Source organism: Haplochromis burtoni, unplaced genomic scaffold, assembly GCF_018398535.1.
Source record: "Haplochromis burtoni strain Fernald_Lab_line unplaced genomic scaffold, NCSU_Asbu1 Contig_18, whole genome shotgun sequence".
NCBI classification, from domain to species: domain Eukaryota; kingdom Metazoa; phylum Chordata; class Actinopteri; order Cichliformes; family Cichlidae; genus Haplochromis; species Haplochromis burtoni.
The window spans coordinates 1,378,326-1,399,772 of NW_024582379.1; the positions used below are offsets into that span (position 1 = coordinate 1,378,326).

The 21,447-nt window shown below is 39.4% G+C and overlaps 2 protein-coding genes across 4 annotated transcripts; both read right to left on the minus strand.

The window, feature by feature from the left end:
- Positions 1-315: 315 nt before the first annotated feature.
- On the minus strand, positions 316-5,881 carry cunh9orf64 (chromosome unknown C9orf64 homolog). Its single transcript, XM_005916174.2, has 7 exons — positions 5,781-5,881; positions 4,791-4,987; positions 3,215-3,362; positions 2,384-2,496; positions 1,767-1,910; positions 937-1,132; positions 316-859 (listed from the first exon to the last, which is right to left on the minus strand). The coding sequence occupies exons 2-7, from the start codon at positions 4,977-4,979 to the stop codon at positions 630-632; spliced, it is 1,020 nt and encodes a 339-aa protein (XP_005916236.1). The 5' UTR covers positions 4,980-4,987; positions 5,781-5,881; the 3' UTR covers positions 316-629.
- Positions 5,882-7,374: 1,493 nt separating this feature from the next.
- On the minus strand, positions 7,375-21,367 carry hnrnpk (heterogeneous nuclear ribonucleoprotein K). 3 transcript variants are annotated; one of them, XM_005916179.3, is made up of 17 exons: positions 21,291-21,366; positions 20,383-20,456; positions 20,110-20,263; positions 19,664-19,761; positions 19,291-19,347; positions 18,227-18,270; positions 16,608-16,680; positions 16,067-16,180; positions 15,754-15,882; positions 15,139-15,467; positions 13,296-13,343; positions 11,973-12,012; positions 10,822-10,837; positions 10,365-10,397; positions 10,184-10,251; positions 9,534-9,703; positions 7,375-8,257 (listed from the first exon to the last, which is right to left on the minus strand). In XM_005916179.3, the coding sequence occupies exons 3-17, from the start codon at positions 20,165-20,167 to the stop codon at positions 8,227-8,229; spliced, it is 1,308 nt and encodes a 435-aa protein (XP_005916241.1). In that variant the 5' UTR covers positions 20,168-20,263; positions 20,383-20,456; positions 21,291-21,366; the 3' UTR covers positions 7,375-8,226. The 3 variants fall into 3 exon arrangements, with proteins under 3 accessions (XP_005916241.1, XP_005916242.1, XP_005916243.1); XM_005916180.3 differs by having other exon boundaries at positions 20,110-20,173; positions 21,291-21,365; XM_005916181.3 differs by lacking the exon at positions 13,296-13,343 and having other exon boundaries at positions 21,291-21,367.
- Between the last annotated feature and the right edge of the window lie 80 nt (positions 21,368-21,447).

The following is a 21,447-nucleotide window of genomic DNA, read 5'->3' on the forward strand; positions in this document are numbered from 1 at the left end:
TTTCATCACATTTTTGCTATATTCAGTGCAGGCTGTCACTTTTTTCTGTTCCCTTTTCAAAGAGGAGCAGAAAGCAAGATGCCTCTATATAACTTGTATTAAATAATATTTCACTGAAAAGAGAAATGACCAAAGGCTTTATGTTACCAAGAAAAAAAAGAGAGAAGTAAAAAGAGCTGCATGTTAACATCGGGCTTATCCATTTGCACTCATGAAATGCATAATACTGACTACACTGAATTTAAAAAACACTCTGATTACACTCCTTTTAAAAAAAGAAAGACAGTATCAAAAACCAAAGTACTCTAATCCTCCTCCAGTTTGATGAATATCATTTATTGTTAGACTGTTATATACTTGCAGAGCATACGCAGATTGGCATAATATGATCATTTTCTCCACATCGAGAGGTTTGTGAGAAAATATGACCGACATATTTGAGACCGGAAATGAACAGCAGTGCCCACTCAGAAAGACACGCTGCATTAACACTTCACAGCTGTTTCCACTGCAGCCAAAGAGAAGTCTGTTTGTATGTATACCTGGCACAGAGATGTGCTTGGCTTCAGCCCAGCGAGCGGCAGACTGAGAAGTGCAGCCTCCTGTATGTACGGCTGCCAGCCAGCTCATCAATAGTAAATACAGCGTGTGTGGTGTATGGGAATGTGGGCCATCTCTTTGTGGTGCTGCTTGGCGTAAGGCCACAGGTAAAAGTCGATGATAACCGAGTTCACACTGCAGGGCTGTCCAGCTCTCTCCTGCACCAGCTTGTGGAGACGGTCTTTGATCAGCTCCACGCACCAAATGGAACAACCTCGGATCTCTACTTCTCTCTGGTCTCCTGAAGACAGAAGCTCACCTGAAAGCAATTATATCTCGTGATTTGAAATATTATCTTCAGTAAGAAACAAGTGCATAGACACACTACTGTCTCACCGTTCTTCAACGCCTGCATCAGCGTATCAGAGTATCGTAGAGCTCCTAAGTAGACAAGCGCCTGAGGAACCCTGTAGTCAGCAAACATGGTGAGCCAGTCCATGTTAATGATGTCACCCTGTCCTCTGGCCGCCATGAGGCCCCAGTAATCTGCCACAAGAATCTGGGCTCGCTTGTAGAATGAAATCCTTTTACCCTTACACAACCAAGAAAGTGACAAAATATCAACATCGTATTTGTCCTTAGGCCACAAATATTTATAATTTGGCAGGTGTTCTTACACAAATATAAAATTAAAGAAATAACGTCGAAGAGTATAATGCTCTCCTCTGACTGTATAATAAACTGACAGCATCAGTGTTGCTGCACTGTATTTGACCAGGAGGTGGAACTCTCACATCACAATTTATTTTAAATTCTCCAAATGCATATATTTGATCACATATATTTCATATATGCATTTAATATGTATTATGCATTGTGCATAATCTATAAAGCAATATACAGGCTGTATCATTAGGCTGAAAACTCAAAGTATCTGCACAGTTATGTATTTATGCTCCGTACTAATAAAAAGATCAGTTTTCCAAATATTTGGGGAAATTACAGTTTTATGCTTGCTCACTGGGACCTATTCAACCATAAGTGATTGTTTTAGTATCTAAAAACCTGTAAATAAGTTAATCATTCCAACCCTTTCCTCTTGTACCAACTTGACATTTCTGAAAAGCCAAACTAGTGCAGCAAATAGAGGGCGTCTCTTTTATTTTTTGCACATTCCCAATTAGAAGAGGTTCCTAATTTGTACAATGATCCTGCTAAACTCTCACCTCATATGTAGCCTCATCCCTGTAAGAGGGGATCTTCTGCACAATGAGCTCCACCATCTTCTGGGCGTCGTTTCCGGCTTGGCTGATAAAACTGCGGAAGCTTCCACCATGTTCCAGCAGCACACGGCCGCCTTCTGTCAGCACCTTGTTAAAAAGATTCAGCAGGTGGCTTCTTTAAATGTAACAGGCAGAAAGCGCCACAATTTAAATTTGTGTTTATAAATGTAACAAAACTAACAGACTCAATAATTAATTGAACCATAAAATCACTTTTCTTGCTTAATATCAAAATAAAATTTGACGTTTCATATAAAGAAAGGCAGAAAAATGTGCCAAATATGAATATATGTACCGTGATGGATATAAAAACGCGCCATCCTTATTCAGTCTGTTGAATAGAGGAATGTAAAACCTTGTTTATTTCTAAAAGAAAAAGTCACTGTTGCTTTAAAAAGCACTCCTTTCATTTTGTCAATGCTGAGACTGCCCTGACTGAAAAGACAGCTTTTAGATTTAAAGAAAGTAAAAAAGCAAAGTAAAATCAAAACTGAAGCATTACTGAAATCCATATATTGACCAATTGAATCATTATTTGAATATCGTATTAATATTAGAACCTGGTGACGCTCCTGCAGCATCGGCATGGGTGTTTCATTGTCTGACCGAAGGACACGTCCCAACTCCTCCACGTTCATCTGAGAGAAATACTTTGGATCAGTAATAGGTACACCTGTGGAGTGTGGAGAAGAGAAGGTGCTAGGTGGATTAATCTTAAAACAGGAGCTACCCTCGGTGTGCAATAATAAGAATATAACTTGACAGTGGCCATTGCTCACAATAGACTCAAAATACATAATTTGCTCTGATCTCACGCTGTCAACCCCCCACCCCGAGATTCACACTGGAGCCAAACTACCTGTGCTTTTCTGAGAAAATCTCTTGTAATTATAAAGGCCATGGCGACCACACACTGAGAGCTATTCCATATGAGACATAATTGATTCATATCCGGAGTCATTCATGCTAATTATAAATGATGCACAGGCACATGCAGAGCTACAAGCAATTTCCCAGCAGTCGTAGTTCAAATAAAGGGCACAAACACGATAATGGGTAATAACAAAACTGCACAGAATAGAGGGACAATCAAAATATACATTTTGTTCTCCAGAGACTAGGATTAAAACACCTAAAATTATGTATGAAGTAAAGGTAAGAGCATGGTTGTAACTTTGCTGCAAACAGTCACAGCGGCAAACAATTTATAAATCTGACATTTCCATCCTTCATGTTTATGCTCATCAAGGATTGTTACATTTCTGGCTTTCTATGTATAATGCTGAAGAGTCTTTACCTTAAAATAGAAAGTGCTGTGAGTTGCCTACTGCTATTTTCTATAAGTCTGTATAATATAGTAACTAAGTGGATGTACAGGTATGTACTCTTACCTTCTTCCATGGCTCTGGTGATGGCAGCACACAGGGTCATGTAGCCTGTGTATGTGGTGCCTTTATAAGTCACCTCACATTGCTGCGTTTCTTCCTCTGGCCAAAAGGAAAAGTTCATGGTGTCTACTACAAATACCCAGTTCAATGCCTGCAGTGGTAAATTGCACAAATTATTAAGAAAGTATACAAAAAAAAAAAGGAAAGAAAAGTGAATATACTGTAACACACTGTCCAAAAGAGACAGGGTTTCTCCACTGAGGTTTTAAAAATTTGTATTAAATTAGTGTTTTAGTCAATATTTTAAAAACCTGTACCCATACAAAATACAATCAAAGACCACTGCAGCTACTGTCTTTTTGATTAATTCTGGATGTCAGTAGATACAATCATTTCATAAATCCTTCATTGTGTCCAGACAACAGTTGAAAACCTTAATACTTTATATTTATAGTAATATAAAACAGAGTAAAGCAACACATATTCACAATCTCACCACCTGATTAGCTGCAACTATTACATAAACCCCCCTTAAAACCTTTTTTCTTTTCTTTTTTAAATTTCACAATAATAACCACTAAGTTATTATGGCTAGGTACAAGGACCGGACTTAAATGAAGTGAAAAAGCAGCCAATGCCCAAAGACAGCTTAAAAGGGAATTTCTCAAGAGCACTTCAAAAAATTATAAGAAAATATGGCTCTCTGGAAGCAAAATATAAAGAAATGAGGGGTGACTCAAGACTTCGGCATAGCACTATAGTCAGGACATAAGTGGTCCGCAGGTGCGCATTCGCTGTCAAAATAAAAAAAAACGCGCACCAGATAAGAAGTTGCAACGCTCGTTTGCGTACATAAGATTTTCTGGAGGAGGACAGACGTTTGTTTAGAACTCTTAAAAATGTCGAAGAAGCTCCTTTAAGCAATTACTTTGGTTTTCCTCCACCTCCAACGAAATTTCAGAAGGAGTCAGAACCGCAAAAGAAGCACGTATTCTCGGAAAAGTGGTTGCAGGAGGTGAGCGGGCTTCAAACAAATGATGAACGCACAGAGATGTGGTGCAGAATATGCCGTGAAAATCCCACTCTAGCGGAAAAAAACACTGCCTTTTATATGGACGCAAACGCGCATTGCAACTTCTTATCAGGTGCGCGTCTTTTATTTTGACAGTGAATGCGCACCTGCGGACCACTTATGTGCACCCCTGACTATAGCAGATATAATGCTTGGTCTAACTTATATATAGGTATAACCAAGGGAAAAACTAGGGAACACACAGAGGTCGACATCTGGAGGGAAAACTGATGAACCGCCAAAGACAGAGACAGTAGATAGGGATATTCAGGACTGATAGAAAACCAGAAACTGGTGGGAAAAAAATGATGAAAATGATGGAAGAAAATCTTCTGAAAGGTTTTCAGAAGGACTGAAGAACTATTGCTTAAAACCATTTTAAAACATTGCAAGAAACTCTGGCTCCTTGGAAGCAAAACATAAAGAAATGAAGGATGGCTCAGCACTTTTGCACAATACTGTATACTATGAAGAATCTTTTCATAGCCTGGGTACTAGTACACTCCCCTGGTCAGATGTGGGTGCTGGGGCCAATGGATTTGCTTTCTTCCAGCCACTGGCTGTCAGCTCGTCACTGTGTTGGAGACCGTAAAGCATCTCCGCCACCTTCTGCACTCCTTCATCCTCGACAAACACATCCCGACTCTGCTCTGCTATGAACTGGCCAGACTCTCGTGGTAACAGAGGCTTCTCCATGATGGAGACTGTAAGGAGCAGAAATTAAAACAAGCATGCATAGTATGAATGCACTCCTCTGTGGAAATAAGAGTCCAATAATGTAAGTGTGGGGATAAACACATCTATCTTTAATATATGCAAAGACTAGAGCTGATGAAACATGTATGGATTGAGTAAGTCCTTTACAAACTAAAGATTCATTATTTGAAATAATAAAAATAATGACCAAAAAATGGATGCAGATTATAAAAAAAGAACAAAAATCGTCTAATAACATTCTCCACAATGAAGTGCTTTGGGCCAACATTTAAAAGAAACGTGGATTTATTTTGAAGGTTCAGGTATTCATCCTGTGTAAGCACTTCAAACATAAAAGCGACGCATGTCTGACCGACGTCACTCCTATTCCTTTTCCCTAAAAGAAGACAATTACACCCCTCCAGGAGTTCTCAAGTATCTGATGACTGTGCGTTAATGTTCGCAGTGACGCACAGCTCCGGTTGCCTGCTGAATGAACCCCATTTTCTACTCCTCTCCTCAGTGAACATGATTTGCCTCTCACTTATATGTTTCATTCATTTTTAAGGTTTAATTATTTGTTATGCAGGCCAATTTTACGCCATCGCGTTTATCTGAGAAACCTGTAGGTGCAAAGTGCAACTACCGGAGCACTCACGCGGTCTCAGGAGTTTCACGACCATTAAGGACATTTCTGAGCGTATACAGTCATCGTCATTAAATAATAAAAACTGTGTTCTAACATAAACGCAGTGGGCAGCAGTACTTTTTTTTATTCCTGTGCAAACTGTTGCTACTCACCGACGAAAGCACGACACCCGCGCTCTACTGTTCCCACTACCTGGTTTCCAGCTATTGACCAATCAGAGCCTCGCTTGTGGCCTTAGCTGGTTAGTGAACCAATCACAAGAAGCTAAGAGAGGAAACAACAAAGCAACGTCCGTTCCAACTGCCTGCTAGTGTAAAAATGTCTCAAACATGGTGGCATAAATCTCATGGTTTGAGGGGATTTGAGGTAAATGACTGTAATAACACCACATGAGGACGATCTGGTGAGCCAATAAGAATTAACTTCTCTATTTGTTTTTTAAGTTGCTGGCTGAGTATGATCAACACAAAATTATTAAGTAAAAATTTTAATAACAAAACAATCTGAGTAATTATTCAGTCAAACTTTCATACATTTACTCCGAGAGTCTATTGTGAGTGTATTTTGCTTTTCTTGAACTCACCGGAAAATATTTGGAATTTATTTATTTTCTTTTTATTTATTTATTTTTAGGGGGGGGGAAGACTCATATTAAAGAAAGTGAAATAAATTCCACTCTCTTTCAGTCCTAAGGTTTTACACGTCTGAATATAAAATGTGGTTCTTGCTGGGTGTTAAAATGAGGTAAATACAGCCTCAGATGAACAACAACACATGCCATATTACATCGTGGTGTTATCTAACGGAAACTAACCCAAGATGTAGTCAGTGTGTGAAAAACTAAGCACACTCTTACTGCTTCTGTATGAAAAATGAAGTTGTGGCCAGGTGATGGTGAGCAAATGTATTTATCATCAGCAGGTGCGAGCACCTCTACAAAAGCACAAGTTATAGTAGTGTATTTGTCTGGAGCATTCTGGTGTGCGTTAACAAATTGCCAAAGAAGAAAGACATCAGCAATGATCTTAGAGAAGCAACTGTTGCTTCTCTAAGATCAGTCTGACAAGGGTTAAAAGGTCATTTCCAAACATTATAGTTACCCATATTCCCAGGAATACAAGTTCCTGTGAAATGCTCAGATGCTCAAAAAACCCCAAGAGATACATCTCAGACATTACAGTCCTCCATCAGTGTTGACGTTCATGACAACACAATTAGGAAAAGACTGAACAAATATGACTTGTTTGGAACGGTTGCCAGGTTTGAAGAAAGCCTCTTCTCTCTAAAAACATGACAGCGTGGTTTCTGTTTGCAAAGTTTTATCTGAAAAAACCACATCCAAGACTTCTGGAGCACCGTCCAAGAGAACTCTGTATAAACGAATACACAGAAATCTCAATAAAATGAACCCAATGTGTAATGAAGATTGGGCCAAAATTCCTCCACAACATCATCAGACTGACAGTTGTACAGAAAATGGTTCTACAGAAGCACACGGTCTACAATTTGAATGTTTTGTTAAATAATGAGTGTGATATGTCATGTTGTTCATCTGAGGTTGCACTCACATACTCACTCTTCAATCACATGCCTGCAGTATTGTTGGGTCTTTATCATACAATATAAAGTGCCTTTAAGCAACTGTTGTTGTGTTTGGCAGTATATTAATAAAACAGCATTTAACTAAAGACACTTAGAAACTGATATAGACCAGAAATGTGAATTAATAAAAACAGAAGTTCAAGATTTAGTAAAAAGTGGCATCATCTTTATTCATCTTATAATTTGAAAATGGGGAGTCTACAGCATGGGCACATGGAGAGCAGGAAACTGCAGGGACAATGAGGTTCAATATCCTTTTTTTTTTTTTTCCCCCTCTTCTCCTTCCAACGTTCTAATAAAATGCCAACAAATTTCTAGCTACATTTTTCCCCATTTGTGAGGAAAAAAAAAAAAATCAAAGATTTCAGCTGTTTCATCAGACAACTGCTATATTCACACAAATCCCAACATAAACATCCCAAAAATCCAGTCTGAAAGGGTTAAGTCCCCCACAGCTCGCGAAAATAAAATAAAAAGAATAAGCTTACGTTCTGCATGTTGCACAGAGTGGTAATGTAGTACAACTGGGTGCGAAGGAACCAATATAGACTACAGAAAGCACACCAAACCCACACACGCTGACATGTGCTTACATGTACGCACAAAAGATAGATTTCCACCAAGTCACAAACACACATGCGTCATTTAAAAAAACAAAAACAAAAACAAAAAAAACCACAAAGCCATCCAAAAAATAAAGGTTATGTTTATTTCTGTGAAAAGTCTGAAGGATAATTTGTTATCTGTGTTAGAAAAAAGCAAGTGTGTATCTGATAAACTAATGGATTACACTCTTAAAAATGCAGAACATCTACATTTTCTCTTATGCACAGGAATGTTGGACATTTATTTCATTAAAAAATACAAAAATAAGATTAAGAAAAAACCAAAAGACACCCACAATCCAGAATAGTCTGAAGGTGATGTGCTGGGAAGGGCAGAAAGGTTGAGGAAGGAGGGGCAATCTCATTCTTCTTCACTTTGAGCCTCCTTGGTCTACAGCAAATGACCAGAGTACTGCTTCACACTGAAATAAAAAGAGTGAGAAAATAAACAACACACACAAAGGGGGGGGGGAAGAAAAAAAAAAGAAAAAAGAAAAAAAAGAAACGTTGCACATTGCAAGCCAATGGAATTGTAAATATGAGTGGGAGCATGAATGTGGAGTGGAAAGAGACAGCAAATAGGAGAGAGGCAGAGGAAAGAGAGGATGAAGATGTGACTGAAGTGCCTGAAAGAGAATGAGGAAGACGAGGAAAATAGCAGGGTGTGGTTAGCCCTTGTGTCTAAGCAGGTGCAGCACACTGAAAGGGAGGAAGGAGAGAAAGGAAGAGGGAGGAAGGGTTAGTTAGCATGGCAACACTACCCTACTCAAGAGAAAGGGCGGCAGGTCTACAGCTGTATTAGCATTCGGGCAGTAGCATCAACAAGGAAGTAGTGTGTATTATACGTGCCTACTGGTTGCCAAGGGAGACAGAAGAGGAGGAGCCTGTGCTATTTGGCAGACTGTGATTTGTTGTCGGTTGCTCTAACTAAAAACAACAAAATCACTAGTCTTCCACACAGCAGCAGCCAGGGGAAGAATCAATCCACTCCCTGCTTCACAGTGAAACGGCTCTGATGGCAAACGGACTGTTTTCTTTTTTCTGCCTTTTTTTTCCCATAATAATTTAACAATCATATTTCAGGGGACAGATGTGACAGTCAACGAAATATGCCTATCACATCAACCCTTAAAACAAAAACAAAAATAAACATGTTACGTGATATGTACAACAGCTGTTAAAGCTTGTCTGTTCCGTCACAGCCATTTCATGTAAGAGGAAGGTTTGTACTAGTTGCACGTTGCATGGGAAGAAAGGAAGGGGGTTAGTGAAGAAAAGACAGCAGGCAACAGAATTTCAGAAACCCAACGAAAAGTGGACTAACAGAATGTAATTTCAATATAACATATTTACAACCTCAACCAAACCTTTCCCCTATTAATGTGAGGTTCAATGAAGTGAGGGAAAATTAATCTTTCACACATGAGCAGCTCTTCTCAGCATAAGTAAACAAGAATGCACTTTCTGAGAGGGTTGCATTATACTTTTAATGATGCAACCCTCACTCATGAGAGGTCAGTTGACCACTGAACAGTTTGACTGAGGTTTTCTAAAAGTTCAAAACTAACATTACAAGTTACTGAGCCTTATAAACACAACTTGAAGATATAACTACCACTAGCATGCTAGACCAAGAATTTCTAAATCGAAAACAGGATAAAAGTCACTGGAATATACCGAGCCCATGCCAGGACTTGCCTGTTCTGTAGGAGGTATTGGGCATTCTGGATCTGATCCTGGGTGCCAGAAATGGTAATGATTCGGTCCTCAGAACCTTCCAGAGGTTCATCAATCTTGATGGAGGCCCCAGACTCATGGCGGATCTGTTTGATCCGCTGGCCTCCCTTACCAATGATAGAGCCAGCCAACTGTACAGAGTAAAAAAAAAAAAGAAAAAAAAAAGAGGGGTGGTGAACAGGGGGCGGGCAAAATGTTAAATTATTTTAGGTTCTGTGACTAAAGGTGCGTGTAGGTTGACAAATCCAAATTGGAGACACAAAACACAGAAAAGCTTTACTCAGGAAAAAAAAAAAATCAATGAAAATACATCTTGAAATTATTTTAGGTAGTGGTTAGTTCTTTAATAAAACCAATAATTGGCCCTTAAATGACTTGTCTACTATGGATATTCTGTTGGCAAATTTTAGCTGCTGCACACCTAACAGCAACTCTCACACACACAAAAAATTAAATGCCACTTAAATGTCATAATGATAATGACAGAGTGCAGATAACATGCTTGGATTGCAATGTACAGTTCCAATCTTTAATAATATGGGGCACAGTAGACAAATAAAACAGATCTTCCTTAGGTGTAAGTTTACAGTTCTATATTGTCATTCACTCACATCTTTAGGGATCGTCACTTGTGTGGTAATGACAGGGCCACCCATGTCGTTATAGGAGCCACGACCACCTGATGGCAAGAAGAAGAGGAAAGGTAAGAAAAGGGGGAAGAAAAAAAAAAAGAAAGAAAGAAAAAAAGCAATCTTTTCTAATCACGTTGACTGATGAAGTGTAGAGGCTCACCTGACTGGTAGCTATCCCATGAGGAACTGTTATCTGAGCAGAAGAGGAAACAAAAAGAACACTCAGTGATCACCACCAAGACAGGCCAACAGTTGTTCAAATGACCCCCCTTGATACTAAACTTAAACCCATAAGTGGGTACATATGGCAAAGAAATCAAGAAATGTGTTAAATCATATTTAAATCTCTACCTAATCCTTAACATTTGCTGGAAACATGTTTAAAATCAAATGTCATTGCAAACAAATTTCTTTAAAATTCACAATACAGATTTAAATTAACATCCCAAATTCATTAGCTGCAATATCCTTTTAGCCCATTTATATTTGTAACATATGAGAAAATTATTGTCACCACACTAAATTATTAAGAATTCTCCAACCTGTACTGTTGATTAAGACGTTAACAGCATTGTAACCACATCCTTGTCACGCAATACAGGATGTTTAGCACTTACCATATCCTCCGCCACTCTGTAAGAAACACACAGAAACACAGACCGGTTACATACAGCACAATGAAGTCCTTTCATCTTTACATCCCACAGATCGTACGCAAAAATGCACGGATGCTAAAGCTGCAGCACCCATGGAGTAGACTAAACTAAAAGCCACCCAGTATTTCATCCATAATACAGACTCCTCCTCCTTCTCTCCCTCCATCCCCCCTCCCCATCTCTCCTTGCATCTCCATCAGCCCCCATTTTCAGCTGCTATTCAGCTGCTGCTGTCACCAGGGCAACAAGCAATTCAAATAGCTGTTGCTGAGCAACGGCAGGCAGTATCCTGCCAGCTCTCAGAGAGGGAGAACGAGGGAGAGGGAGAATGAGGGAGAGAGACCTTCCAGTCTGTCAACAAAGCATTATTAGTGCTTAGCAACCAACCACGGCCACCCCCTACCTCCCTACCCTTCCAACATCCTCCCTCACTTTACAGGAAAAACAGGCTGGCCGTGAAAAGTACACAGTAAGAGGGCAATTATAGCTGATTATTATGGGGTGTCTCCGGCTGTGGTGATTACGGTCATTTGGTGGGATGGTTTACACCATGCAAAAGCTAGCTTGGATCCATGGCTCATTTGAGTGTATGCACATTCATTTGCACGAGTGACAACGTAATGTCAACTAGAATTACCACCTTGTTATTTTATCCTTCCGCCAACCAATCAAATTTCAATTTACATCCTGCCCAGCCCTGCCCTTCTGTATGTAAAGTTATCACTTAACCATTTTATACTCTTTGGCATTTATGATCAGTTCCATGGTTACATAATTACACAATATATAATGAACTGTTTCAAACTATTTTTGATCTTTGGCCGCCAAAATGAAACCAGTTCATACTCTAGTTCAAACAAACTTGTGCCAAATTTTAAGAAATTCGCCTCAATCAGACAGACGTACAGAAAGAAAACCTAGAAACAAATCCCTCTGGTTATGGCAGTTGATCACATGCTGACTTGATAAACCATTATTGTCATGACAAGATAATGGGACAATCACAGCATATTGTGTGGCGACAGGACCAACAAGTATGCTAGGTTGTGGACGCTGGCACCCAATGAGATGCTAGTACCAGAGCCGCATGCATTTAGCAAAGGGTCACTAACCATGCTATCGCTGTAGCGATCCGGTCTGCCTCTTCTGTCACTGGTGATGGAAGGGAGGGGTGGGCAGAAACACAGAGAGAGGGAGATGTGGGTTGGGGTGGAAAGAAATAGAAAAAGCTTAGAAAAATGCTTGACAACATTCCAAAGAAAATTTCTGGTCCAGGTCAAACTGCACACACACGCTGAGCAAGATTACAGTATAAACACATTTCCTCTCAGCCATCTTCCCACACAGTAACAGGAACAGCTCTGACAGTGTTATGGTGAGAGGAGTGACAGGTGGTGGTGATGATGATCAGAGCCAAGGGCTGCTGAATTTCCCCCCCCTACACGACTGAGCTAAAATAAAGAAGACTGAAGAAACACATTTGGATGTACTTCGTACTTTTTCTTTTCTTAAGAACATACATGCACAGATGTTAATGTTGTGATAAAAGTCTCATCATAACTTAATATCATGTAGTGCTTTTGCTACACTCTTTCCCCACATTTTGTTAATAATAAAAAAGTCTTAGAGATATCATCAACAAGGCTACTGTCAGGGTATCATAATAGCTTTGTTCTTGTTTTGTCATCGCAGAGCTTACATTTTAGAATTTTTAATAGCCCCGCCCATAGTTTGACACCCAACATAATTTTCTTAAATTGGTTTACTTCAGGTTGGATTTAAGAGTCCAAAATGAAGCAAAATTATACATCTCTATATATTAAAAATATTTTTAAATCAAAAGCTGGCATGTGAAAGCATACCTCTTAGCAGGGGCTGTAAGTGACAAGCATCACATCAGCACATGACCCTCACACACCACCACAAAATAACCATCTAATGAGTAGCACAATGAATGTGTTACCATCACAAGAAAGAGCTTGTCATACAGTGTTGCTGTACTGTCCTACAAAGCACTCCAAATAAATGGGCTGAACATGTGAATGAAGGTTAGGGTACTAAAAAACAAACTGTAGTATTTAGTAGTTAGCAATACGAAAGAAGAGTAAATCTTTTAGTTTCTCGAAAATGAGCAGAAAAATGTGTAGAGCAGAGGAAACATGTAGGGATACCTTAACAATTAATTTTCATAAACTCCAGACAAATTGTCCATTTCATTTGTGAATGTAAATTTAGGCTTTCAGCAGCAGCGAATCACTCCAAACACAGACCGATGGGCAAAATCCCACTGGCGTTAACATGAAGTGAATTACAGAACATCTACTTATAATGTGACAAATGCAGATAATACAAACCAACTGAAAATCAGAATGTCAAAGTATCCCTGTTGAGATTAGTTAGGAGGTTTAGTCAAAGGTTTAGGGGCAGAAACTTACTTTGACCTCTCATCTGAGCCGCGGTACGAGTCATAGTAACGATCATCTCTGTGGGCAAGATGGAGATGGGGGTCGGCAAAAACAAATAAACGCAAAAAAAAAAAAAAAAAAAAAAAAAAAAAAAAAAAAAAAAAGATACAAACACACCCAGACAATGATGAGCACATACACTTAATGAAATGATAGCCACTCAATAACATACAGAATACTGGACTTAGTTCGTCTTACACAAGACAACTGAACCAAGTTGACCCTAAACAGAACGCATCTGAATGGAAAGAAGGCACCTGAAGAGATTAAGCTCTGTATATGGACATGTAGGAAAATGAGCAAGTGCTCTCGAATATAGAGTTGCTGTTTTTTTAACCTATCAAACTCAAGAAGCGCTAAACAGGAGTGAAAGGACTCAACTTCGAACTCAAATGTTTATATAGAGATTGAAAATGTGACGTCATTCAGGGGTAAAACCCCAAAGGATTCTGGGAACTCGTGGCAAGAGGTACTAGCGCACGCAGGCTTTCAATTGAAATTACATTACACAGCGATAAAAAGAAACACAAAAATGTCAAGAAGCTGTTGTATTATTAACTGCAATAGCCGGTCGCATGACAGCCATGGGAAGCCGACGGGTAAAGAGATCGGTTGTTATCGGATTACGTCGTTGAAGAGAAATTGTTTGAGCCATGTTTCCGAAGTAACAAAGAGGCGACGGATGGCCTGGATTGCAGCCATTCAAAGACCAAATATAACGTCCCAGAATACTCCAGCTCACATGTTAGTCTGCTCCAAGAACTTCCACAAAGGTCAATGTTTTGTAGTAGTTAATACGTCATTTTTATAACATAATTGGTGATATAGGTTACAAGCAAGTCTGGCGCTGAACAGAAATTGTCGCGCTATGCTCCTTTGTTTATTGTGCATAAATAGTGAATTGTACTGACATAATATTGCGTTTCGCTTCTGTTATTACCATGGGACATTGACAAAAACACTTTTATTCACAGGATAAAACAGGGGTTTTTTTGTATCACTAATTGCCCAGGACGATTACAGCATACAATATTATTGTCACTGCTACATTTCTGTAATGCGAACCAGAAATTATTTCCACTACTATTTAATTATTGTTGAGCTTAAAAGTCCTATTAATAAACGGTTAACGAATGTGTATTTATGAAGACGATTTGTGAGACTGGTAAACTTATGATACGTACGATGGTCTTTCGTTCTACACTGTGCATTTCAAGGTCCTGCACCCATCCGTCGGTAAACTGTACCTGGGCTTGTTGCAGTGACCTGAAGTTACTAAACTTCACGAGTGTATGCACTCACTCCAAGAACCGTATAATTATAAATATGGGCGTGGTGAAAGTTGGGCAGCACGCTAACATATTTTGTCCACTCTGTGTGCTCGTAAGGGTCTGACCCTTTCACTCCTTTGATTTTTTCCTCATATCTTTTCTTTGACTTTTCATAAAGTCTGTCTTTGTACGGACCGGCATTGTTCTCCTTCGTTTTGTACATAACTTTTTTGGGGGACAAAGAAAGAAGGTATCGGAACCGGAGAATGAACGTTTTGCGATGCTGCAAATGGTTGCGTTTGATGCATTGCTTTGCCACGAGTATCCAGCATGCAATGCGCGAAAGTCACGTGGTCTGTCAATCTCTATAGTCATTAAGCTCTATAGTATTCAGCAAATCAGTGAATGCTTACAAGATGGGCAATGTATTCTTATTATAACAAACTCACTTAAGTGGGAATGCCTTGGGACAAGACTGATTTGTGCACAAGAAAAAGCAAAGCAGGGGAGCAAACTGCATGTTATCTGTGCTCATCTCTTACCCTCTGTGTGGGTGTCCCATTGGCATGTTGCGTCCACGGCTACTCCCTCTACCAACCCTACTCGGATGTGGTGGGGGAGGACCTCGGCGGGGGCTCATTTCATCGTAATCTCGACGTGACGGAGGCATGGGTCCCCTTCCCCCTCTACTTGAGGGCATTCGGTCAAAGCTGCGCTCTCCATGGCTGGACCGGCTACCGCGCATTGGGAAACCTCCCATTGGTCTGCGTCCACCCCCTCTCTCCTCAAACATCATGGTAAAACCACCGTATTCATACGTTTCGTCGTAGAAGTTGGGGTCATAGGGCTGTGTACGGCCCTTTATGGGAGCCTGAAACAGGGAAACAGAACATTCAGGCCTGCCCAGAGCGTCAATTTAATTTCCAAGAAAATAGAAGGATCATGTGCAACAATATTATTATTTATGTATTATTATATGGTTTAAGTTCTGTGAAATTATCATGGATTTCATATTGAATTAAAACTCCCAACCAAACCTAAGGCAACTTAAAAAAAAAAAAAAAAAAAATTCCCATAGATCAGCAATTTTCAATATATAAATAGCTGCAAAGATAAATACATAAATAAATAAACTACTCCAGAATAGATAACCTTACTTCAGATATGAGCTCCAGCATAGTCTTGATACACTCCACCACTCTCTCCGTTTTACCACCAACCAGAACTACACGGTCTGTCGACTGGGGACAACACTCCTGAAACAGCTTGATGCTGGTCTTTGTGTTCTGGAGACAAATACACACACACACACACGCACACGCACACGCACACGCACATTTAACAAAATCCCAAGGCTGTCCATTTATTAGGGAAAGACAGATGAACAAAAGATGGCATTTAAATCAAGTCTAAGAATAATATAAAATTTACAAACATAACAAAAACAAATCTCCATTTTTTTGAAGATACCTCACGCAGCTCCTTGATCTTGGCTCCCTTCACTCCAATGATAGAACCGGCCAGGCTTTGGTGGATCAGCAGACGGAGCTCACAGTCAAAATCCATCCCATTGTACTGCTGGTACTGCATGGGACATTTAACATATTCAAACCATAATACAAATTTTATACATCATTACCTCATACACCTGATTGCCAATGGGAACACATGAGCACATTCAACCTGAAATGTAGCTTAGACTCTTAGAGGGAAAAGTCTAATATTTATTCTTTAAAAAACAAAACAAAAAAAAACAATTAATGGTAGATAGAGGCACATAGAAACAGTGTTATACATCGTCACATCAGACTGCCGACACATGAAATCAGAAAGCCTTTAAACCAGTGAAGTTTGACCATAAAAACTACATACTGGCAAACACGCTCACACCTACAACAAGCATATGAAATTTTCAAAGCAACTCACATTTGCAACAACTAGTTTTGCAATAACTTAAAATCAGAGGGGGAAAATAAATAATTAAATAAAACGGGGGTATAAAAGTGCTCACCTCTTCCAATGTTGGAATAATCTTCAGCAGGATTTCTCCAACAGTTTCAATGTCTGCACTGATGCTCAGGATGCTTCAGAATTCATCCATGCGTAACAATTAGAGGGTGGGGTTGGGGTGCCGGCAAGGCATCCCAGGAGGAAGGGAACAACATTTTAGATTATAGAATTCATACCATCCCCCTTTTTGCCATAGAAAAAACTGTCAAACACCAAATAATGATTCAATGAGACTAACACAGCTAAATTAAATATTTGCGTCCAGTTTTTTTTTTGGTTTTCTAAACTTTACATGTTAGGTCAAGGTTGTTTTTTTAACCTCTGTAACTGGCAAAAAGCTGGCACCCAAACAATGCAATGAAAAGGAAAGTCTTTGTCCAGAGAAGGAAAGCAAAGAGAAAATTAAAAGGACCCAAAGAAAAGTGACTGCATTTGGTGACCACTGAAGAGGGGAGACAAGGGAGGTTTGAGGAGGAACTGGCAGGAATGAGCACCAATGGTGCCAAAGAGAACTCTAAAATCTTAAAGCAGAGTTTGGTGGATGCAAACCACAAACATTTTGACCACAAAGACCCCAAAATGCGCAAAACAGTACGTTTAAAAGCGCAGAGGAAAATCAAATAAATAACCCCATCGCTTTTTTTTTTTAAATTACACGCAACTTTTTTTTTTTTTTTAATAAATAAATAAATAGTTTGGACAGTCAATTTGTAGTTAAAATGTTGGTGTCCACACCCACCTAGTGACAGTACAATAAACACTAGTTACTGAGGAGGAAAACTTAAGCACAGTTTTTACATGGGAGCAGAATGTTGGCAGTTGAAGAGTAAAAGAGCAGATTACACCATGGTAAATGAAGTCTGCCACCACTCGAGTTTGCTTTGTTTGCTTTTTAAGGGGATGGAGGAAGCAATAAATATAAAACCAAAGAATGCAAAAATGAGCAGGACAGAGATATCCTGTATTTTCAATGGCTTCAGCAGTCAACCAAGTTCAGATAAAGCAGAAGACAGGAAAGGAAAACAAAAAAACAAAACAAAAAACCACAACACTTGAATCTCAGCTTGCCTTTTGCATTTCAGAATGGATGGACTACTGTAGTTTATCAATATAAAAGAAGGGCTTCATAAGGAAGGAATGAGATGATGAAGCAAGTGAGCGCATGAAACTAACAAAAATTAAAAATAACACCAGTATATCCACTCTGAAAGGGGGAGGGAAGTGAAAACACGAAAGATAAAGAGGATAGATGATCAATTTAAAAACAAACAAACAAACAAACAAACAAAAAAGAAACCACAAAAACACATGGACATATTGCACAGATTATAGCAAAGATTTAAAAAGATAGTGGCAGAAAAACCCTGACAACACCAGCCTAAGTTTAAATGCTGACGTGACTTTAAAAATGGCATATAAAAGGTTGTTCACATGGCTTTTACTGGATCAACAGGCAGATTTGGACATGAAGGTATTTAGGCATTTTGACTCAGGCTAATATATTGTATGAACAGGTAGTTTAAAAATACAGTGACTGGACAGAGGCAGGATGACTATTCATCTCTTCTTGTTTATTTGACCTGTAGTCAGGCAGTGAGAGGGAGGAGCTTAGGGACATACCGCTCAGGCCCACTGCTGTCTGGGACTGACACACTGGCTTTGTACTGGGCGTGGCATGGGCAGGGGCCAGGGCCATTCGAGCACAGATGTCAATCAAGTAAGGCGCCCATTTAAGGACAGGGCACGATTATGGGCAGGGCCAACCAGGGTGTCAGGTGGGCGGGCGCAGGAGGGGCCATCCAGAACATGGGCAACAGAGGAGGAAGTGGGCAAAAAAGTAAACAGTAAAATAATAAACAAGGGGAGAGGGAAGAGGGAAGAGGAATACATTTTTAATATACAGGCTCTACACTGTTCAAATGTTACTTTAATTTGATTCTCTCAGAGATTGGTTTGTCAAAGAGAGAAAAGGAGGAAAAGTGACATTGGAAAATGGGTAATGGCATATCATTATCATGAAGAGTTCAATGTTGGGGAATAAACCAGAGACAGTGAGAAAAGAGGGGGACAACAAATTGCTGAGGGCTAGAGAAAGTCAATGAAACTCAATGAATTAACAACTGGCCTGTTTGTCTAAACACAAAAAAAAGAAGGGAAAAAAAAGTTAGCTTGAGCAGCAGGTGACCTTACAAACTCAGCACTGTGCTCATAAATTTAAATTAACAGGAGCACCAGTGTTTCCACAACAGCAGTGTGACAATAAATTATCATTGTGAAGAAACAAATGGACATGAAATTGAGCCTTTGTGCCTAGGGATAGTTTAGCTTAGATGATTACATAATGTTTATGTGAGAAGAAAAACAAAACAAAGATAAACACAACCCCAACTGGTTTGTCAGAGGACCTAATGAACAGGAGGCTTAGAAACTTTGCTTCAGCTATGCACTGCCTTGTTTACATGTAAGAAAATACAAAAGCTAAATATTTAAATATATTTGAATAGCTATTACTGTAAAAAAATAAATAAAAATTAAACAAAAACTTATGTCCCATAAGAGAGGCTAGTCAGGTTTTAGAGGCCAGTGGAAAGAGAGGAGGAGATAGAGATAGAAAAACTATCGAATAAAAAATTAAAATCCTAAACAAAATTAAAATTCAGGCTGCATAGAATAGATGTACTCACGTCTGTACGCAGGGCTTTGATGTTTTTGCCACCCTTCCCAATTACAGCTCCTGCATTCTAAAAACACAAAGAACAGATAAGAAGAGTAAATATTAATTATGGTGCTGCAATTAAAAGACATTACAATTAAATGTGAGGAGAAGTACTTTATGAATATAATGAAGCCTGGAAATTAATTATTCAAAAGGCATAAATGTAATGAGGAGAACAGAAAGAAAACCATGAAAAATACATTTAAAACAAAAAACAAAATGGTCTGAGTAGGAGACATTGTCAGTCTTACTGAAGGGCTACCCACAAGAATGAGACAAAAATATAAATAATCACATAAGGATTCAACATGAAATGTGAAATGAAAGAGAAGCTGATTTACTTTGCTCTGCAGGAGGATGCGAAGCTCAACCATCTCATCCGAGTTCCTGGAGCGCTTGAATGATTTCTGCTCATCTGCATCCTCAGCGGGGCGCTTACCTGGCAAAAGGAGATAAAAACACAGCATGACAACACTGCGCCAGCGTGCACGTGCACACACACGCTTCAACAAGATAAATTAACTATTCAGTCGAAAGAGAAAAGTGATTTCAAACTGTTCTCCCATTATAAGCTAAACATATACAAATCTCCCTCTGCACATCTAAGAAAGAAAAGACTTCTTTTAATACACAAACACAATTTTAAACATAGACCAGTGAATATTTAGATCCCTTACTGTAACATAAAAAAGCAATTACTTTAATCTCCAAATACACAGATTTGCCAACCGTGTCCAAAATCTGATGTATTTAAACAACATGCAAAACTTTAAAATAAGGTTTTTACCGTTAGTCTCTGTGTTGCTGAATGAAGCCTCTTCTTGCTGATCAATATCTGTCTCCATCGTCTTCTAACAGAAGAATAGAAGAGCCAAACACCTCGATCAGGGATAGAGATGGTAGCAATTGGGAGGGAGAAGCAGAAAACTGGCCCCTGTGAGCTGAGGTTTTTTGTTATCATTGTAAGAGCAAGAAAAAAATGAAGAAATTAGACAAATCATCTGAGTAAAGTAGATCGCAGGACTGACATGGAAGAAACTGGCCGATCCCAGAGACTCACCGATATTTATTAGGAGAACAAGGGCGTGTTGAGAGGCGGAACTACCGGAGCAAGAACCAAACAACTCCTGCGACCTGAAAGAGAGGGAGAGGCTAATTTAAAATACTGAAATGATGGCATATAAATAGAGAGCGCGAGAAGACAGTTCGGTAAACACCAATGATGGGTTTAAATTCTTATATTTTATCTGAAGTGACCGATAATCAACTAAGACCACTGTTATCAGAATGAACACCGTTGCTAAATGTTATCAGCTGTAATGTGATCACGCACGGGGTTTGTCTGGCTGAAGAGAGGAGAAACCGCGACAGCTTTATAATCAGGAGTTAAATAGTTAACACTAACATATAATGGCAGACCAAAAAATAACTTATTGCTAAAAACAACAAGGCGAGGGTTGTTTTTTTAATATAAGTAATATATACTATATTAACCAATAGCAGCCAAAAGATAGTGAACTGGTGACCAAATCGAAAGTAAGCTGGTCCGGTTAAAGCTAACATAGGGACCGTTGCCTAAGGTGCGGTTAGCCGTCGGCGGAGCTAGCCAGCCCGCAGGTAAAGGCTTCGAGTTCTTGCGCTCACATTGGAATTTAAAACTTCCCTACTACTCTGCACCACTTAGCTCTTCAAATGCGAACAGTAACGCGACACGGATCTAACGTGAACGAGTTGCTAAAATATAACCAATCGATCAATACAAAGAGTACACTAAGTCGCGCACGCTAGCAGCTAGCTACTTTCGCCATGTTGCCTTAATTTCGGTTCAGCACAAACGCAGCCAAGCAGAGCGGGTTGCACCAAACAAGCAACACAGCGAGCAAACAAACATTAAAGGCGTAGTTCTCATTATAGTAGCCGTGCAGTTCAACAACAAAAAGCACAAATATATATCTTCAAAACACAAACCTGCAGCAAACACCTCGCTAGTTGCCTCTTCCTTCTCCACCGAACCTGGAAATAAAATGATAAGACGACTCACCGTGTGCTGATTGGCTGAACGGAGAGCGACTCAAGCAGGCGATAAATCCGATTGGCTACAACGAACGCCAATCACGAGAACCGA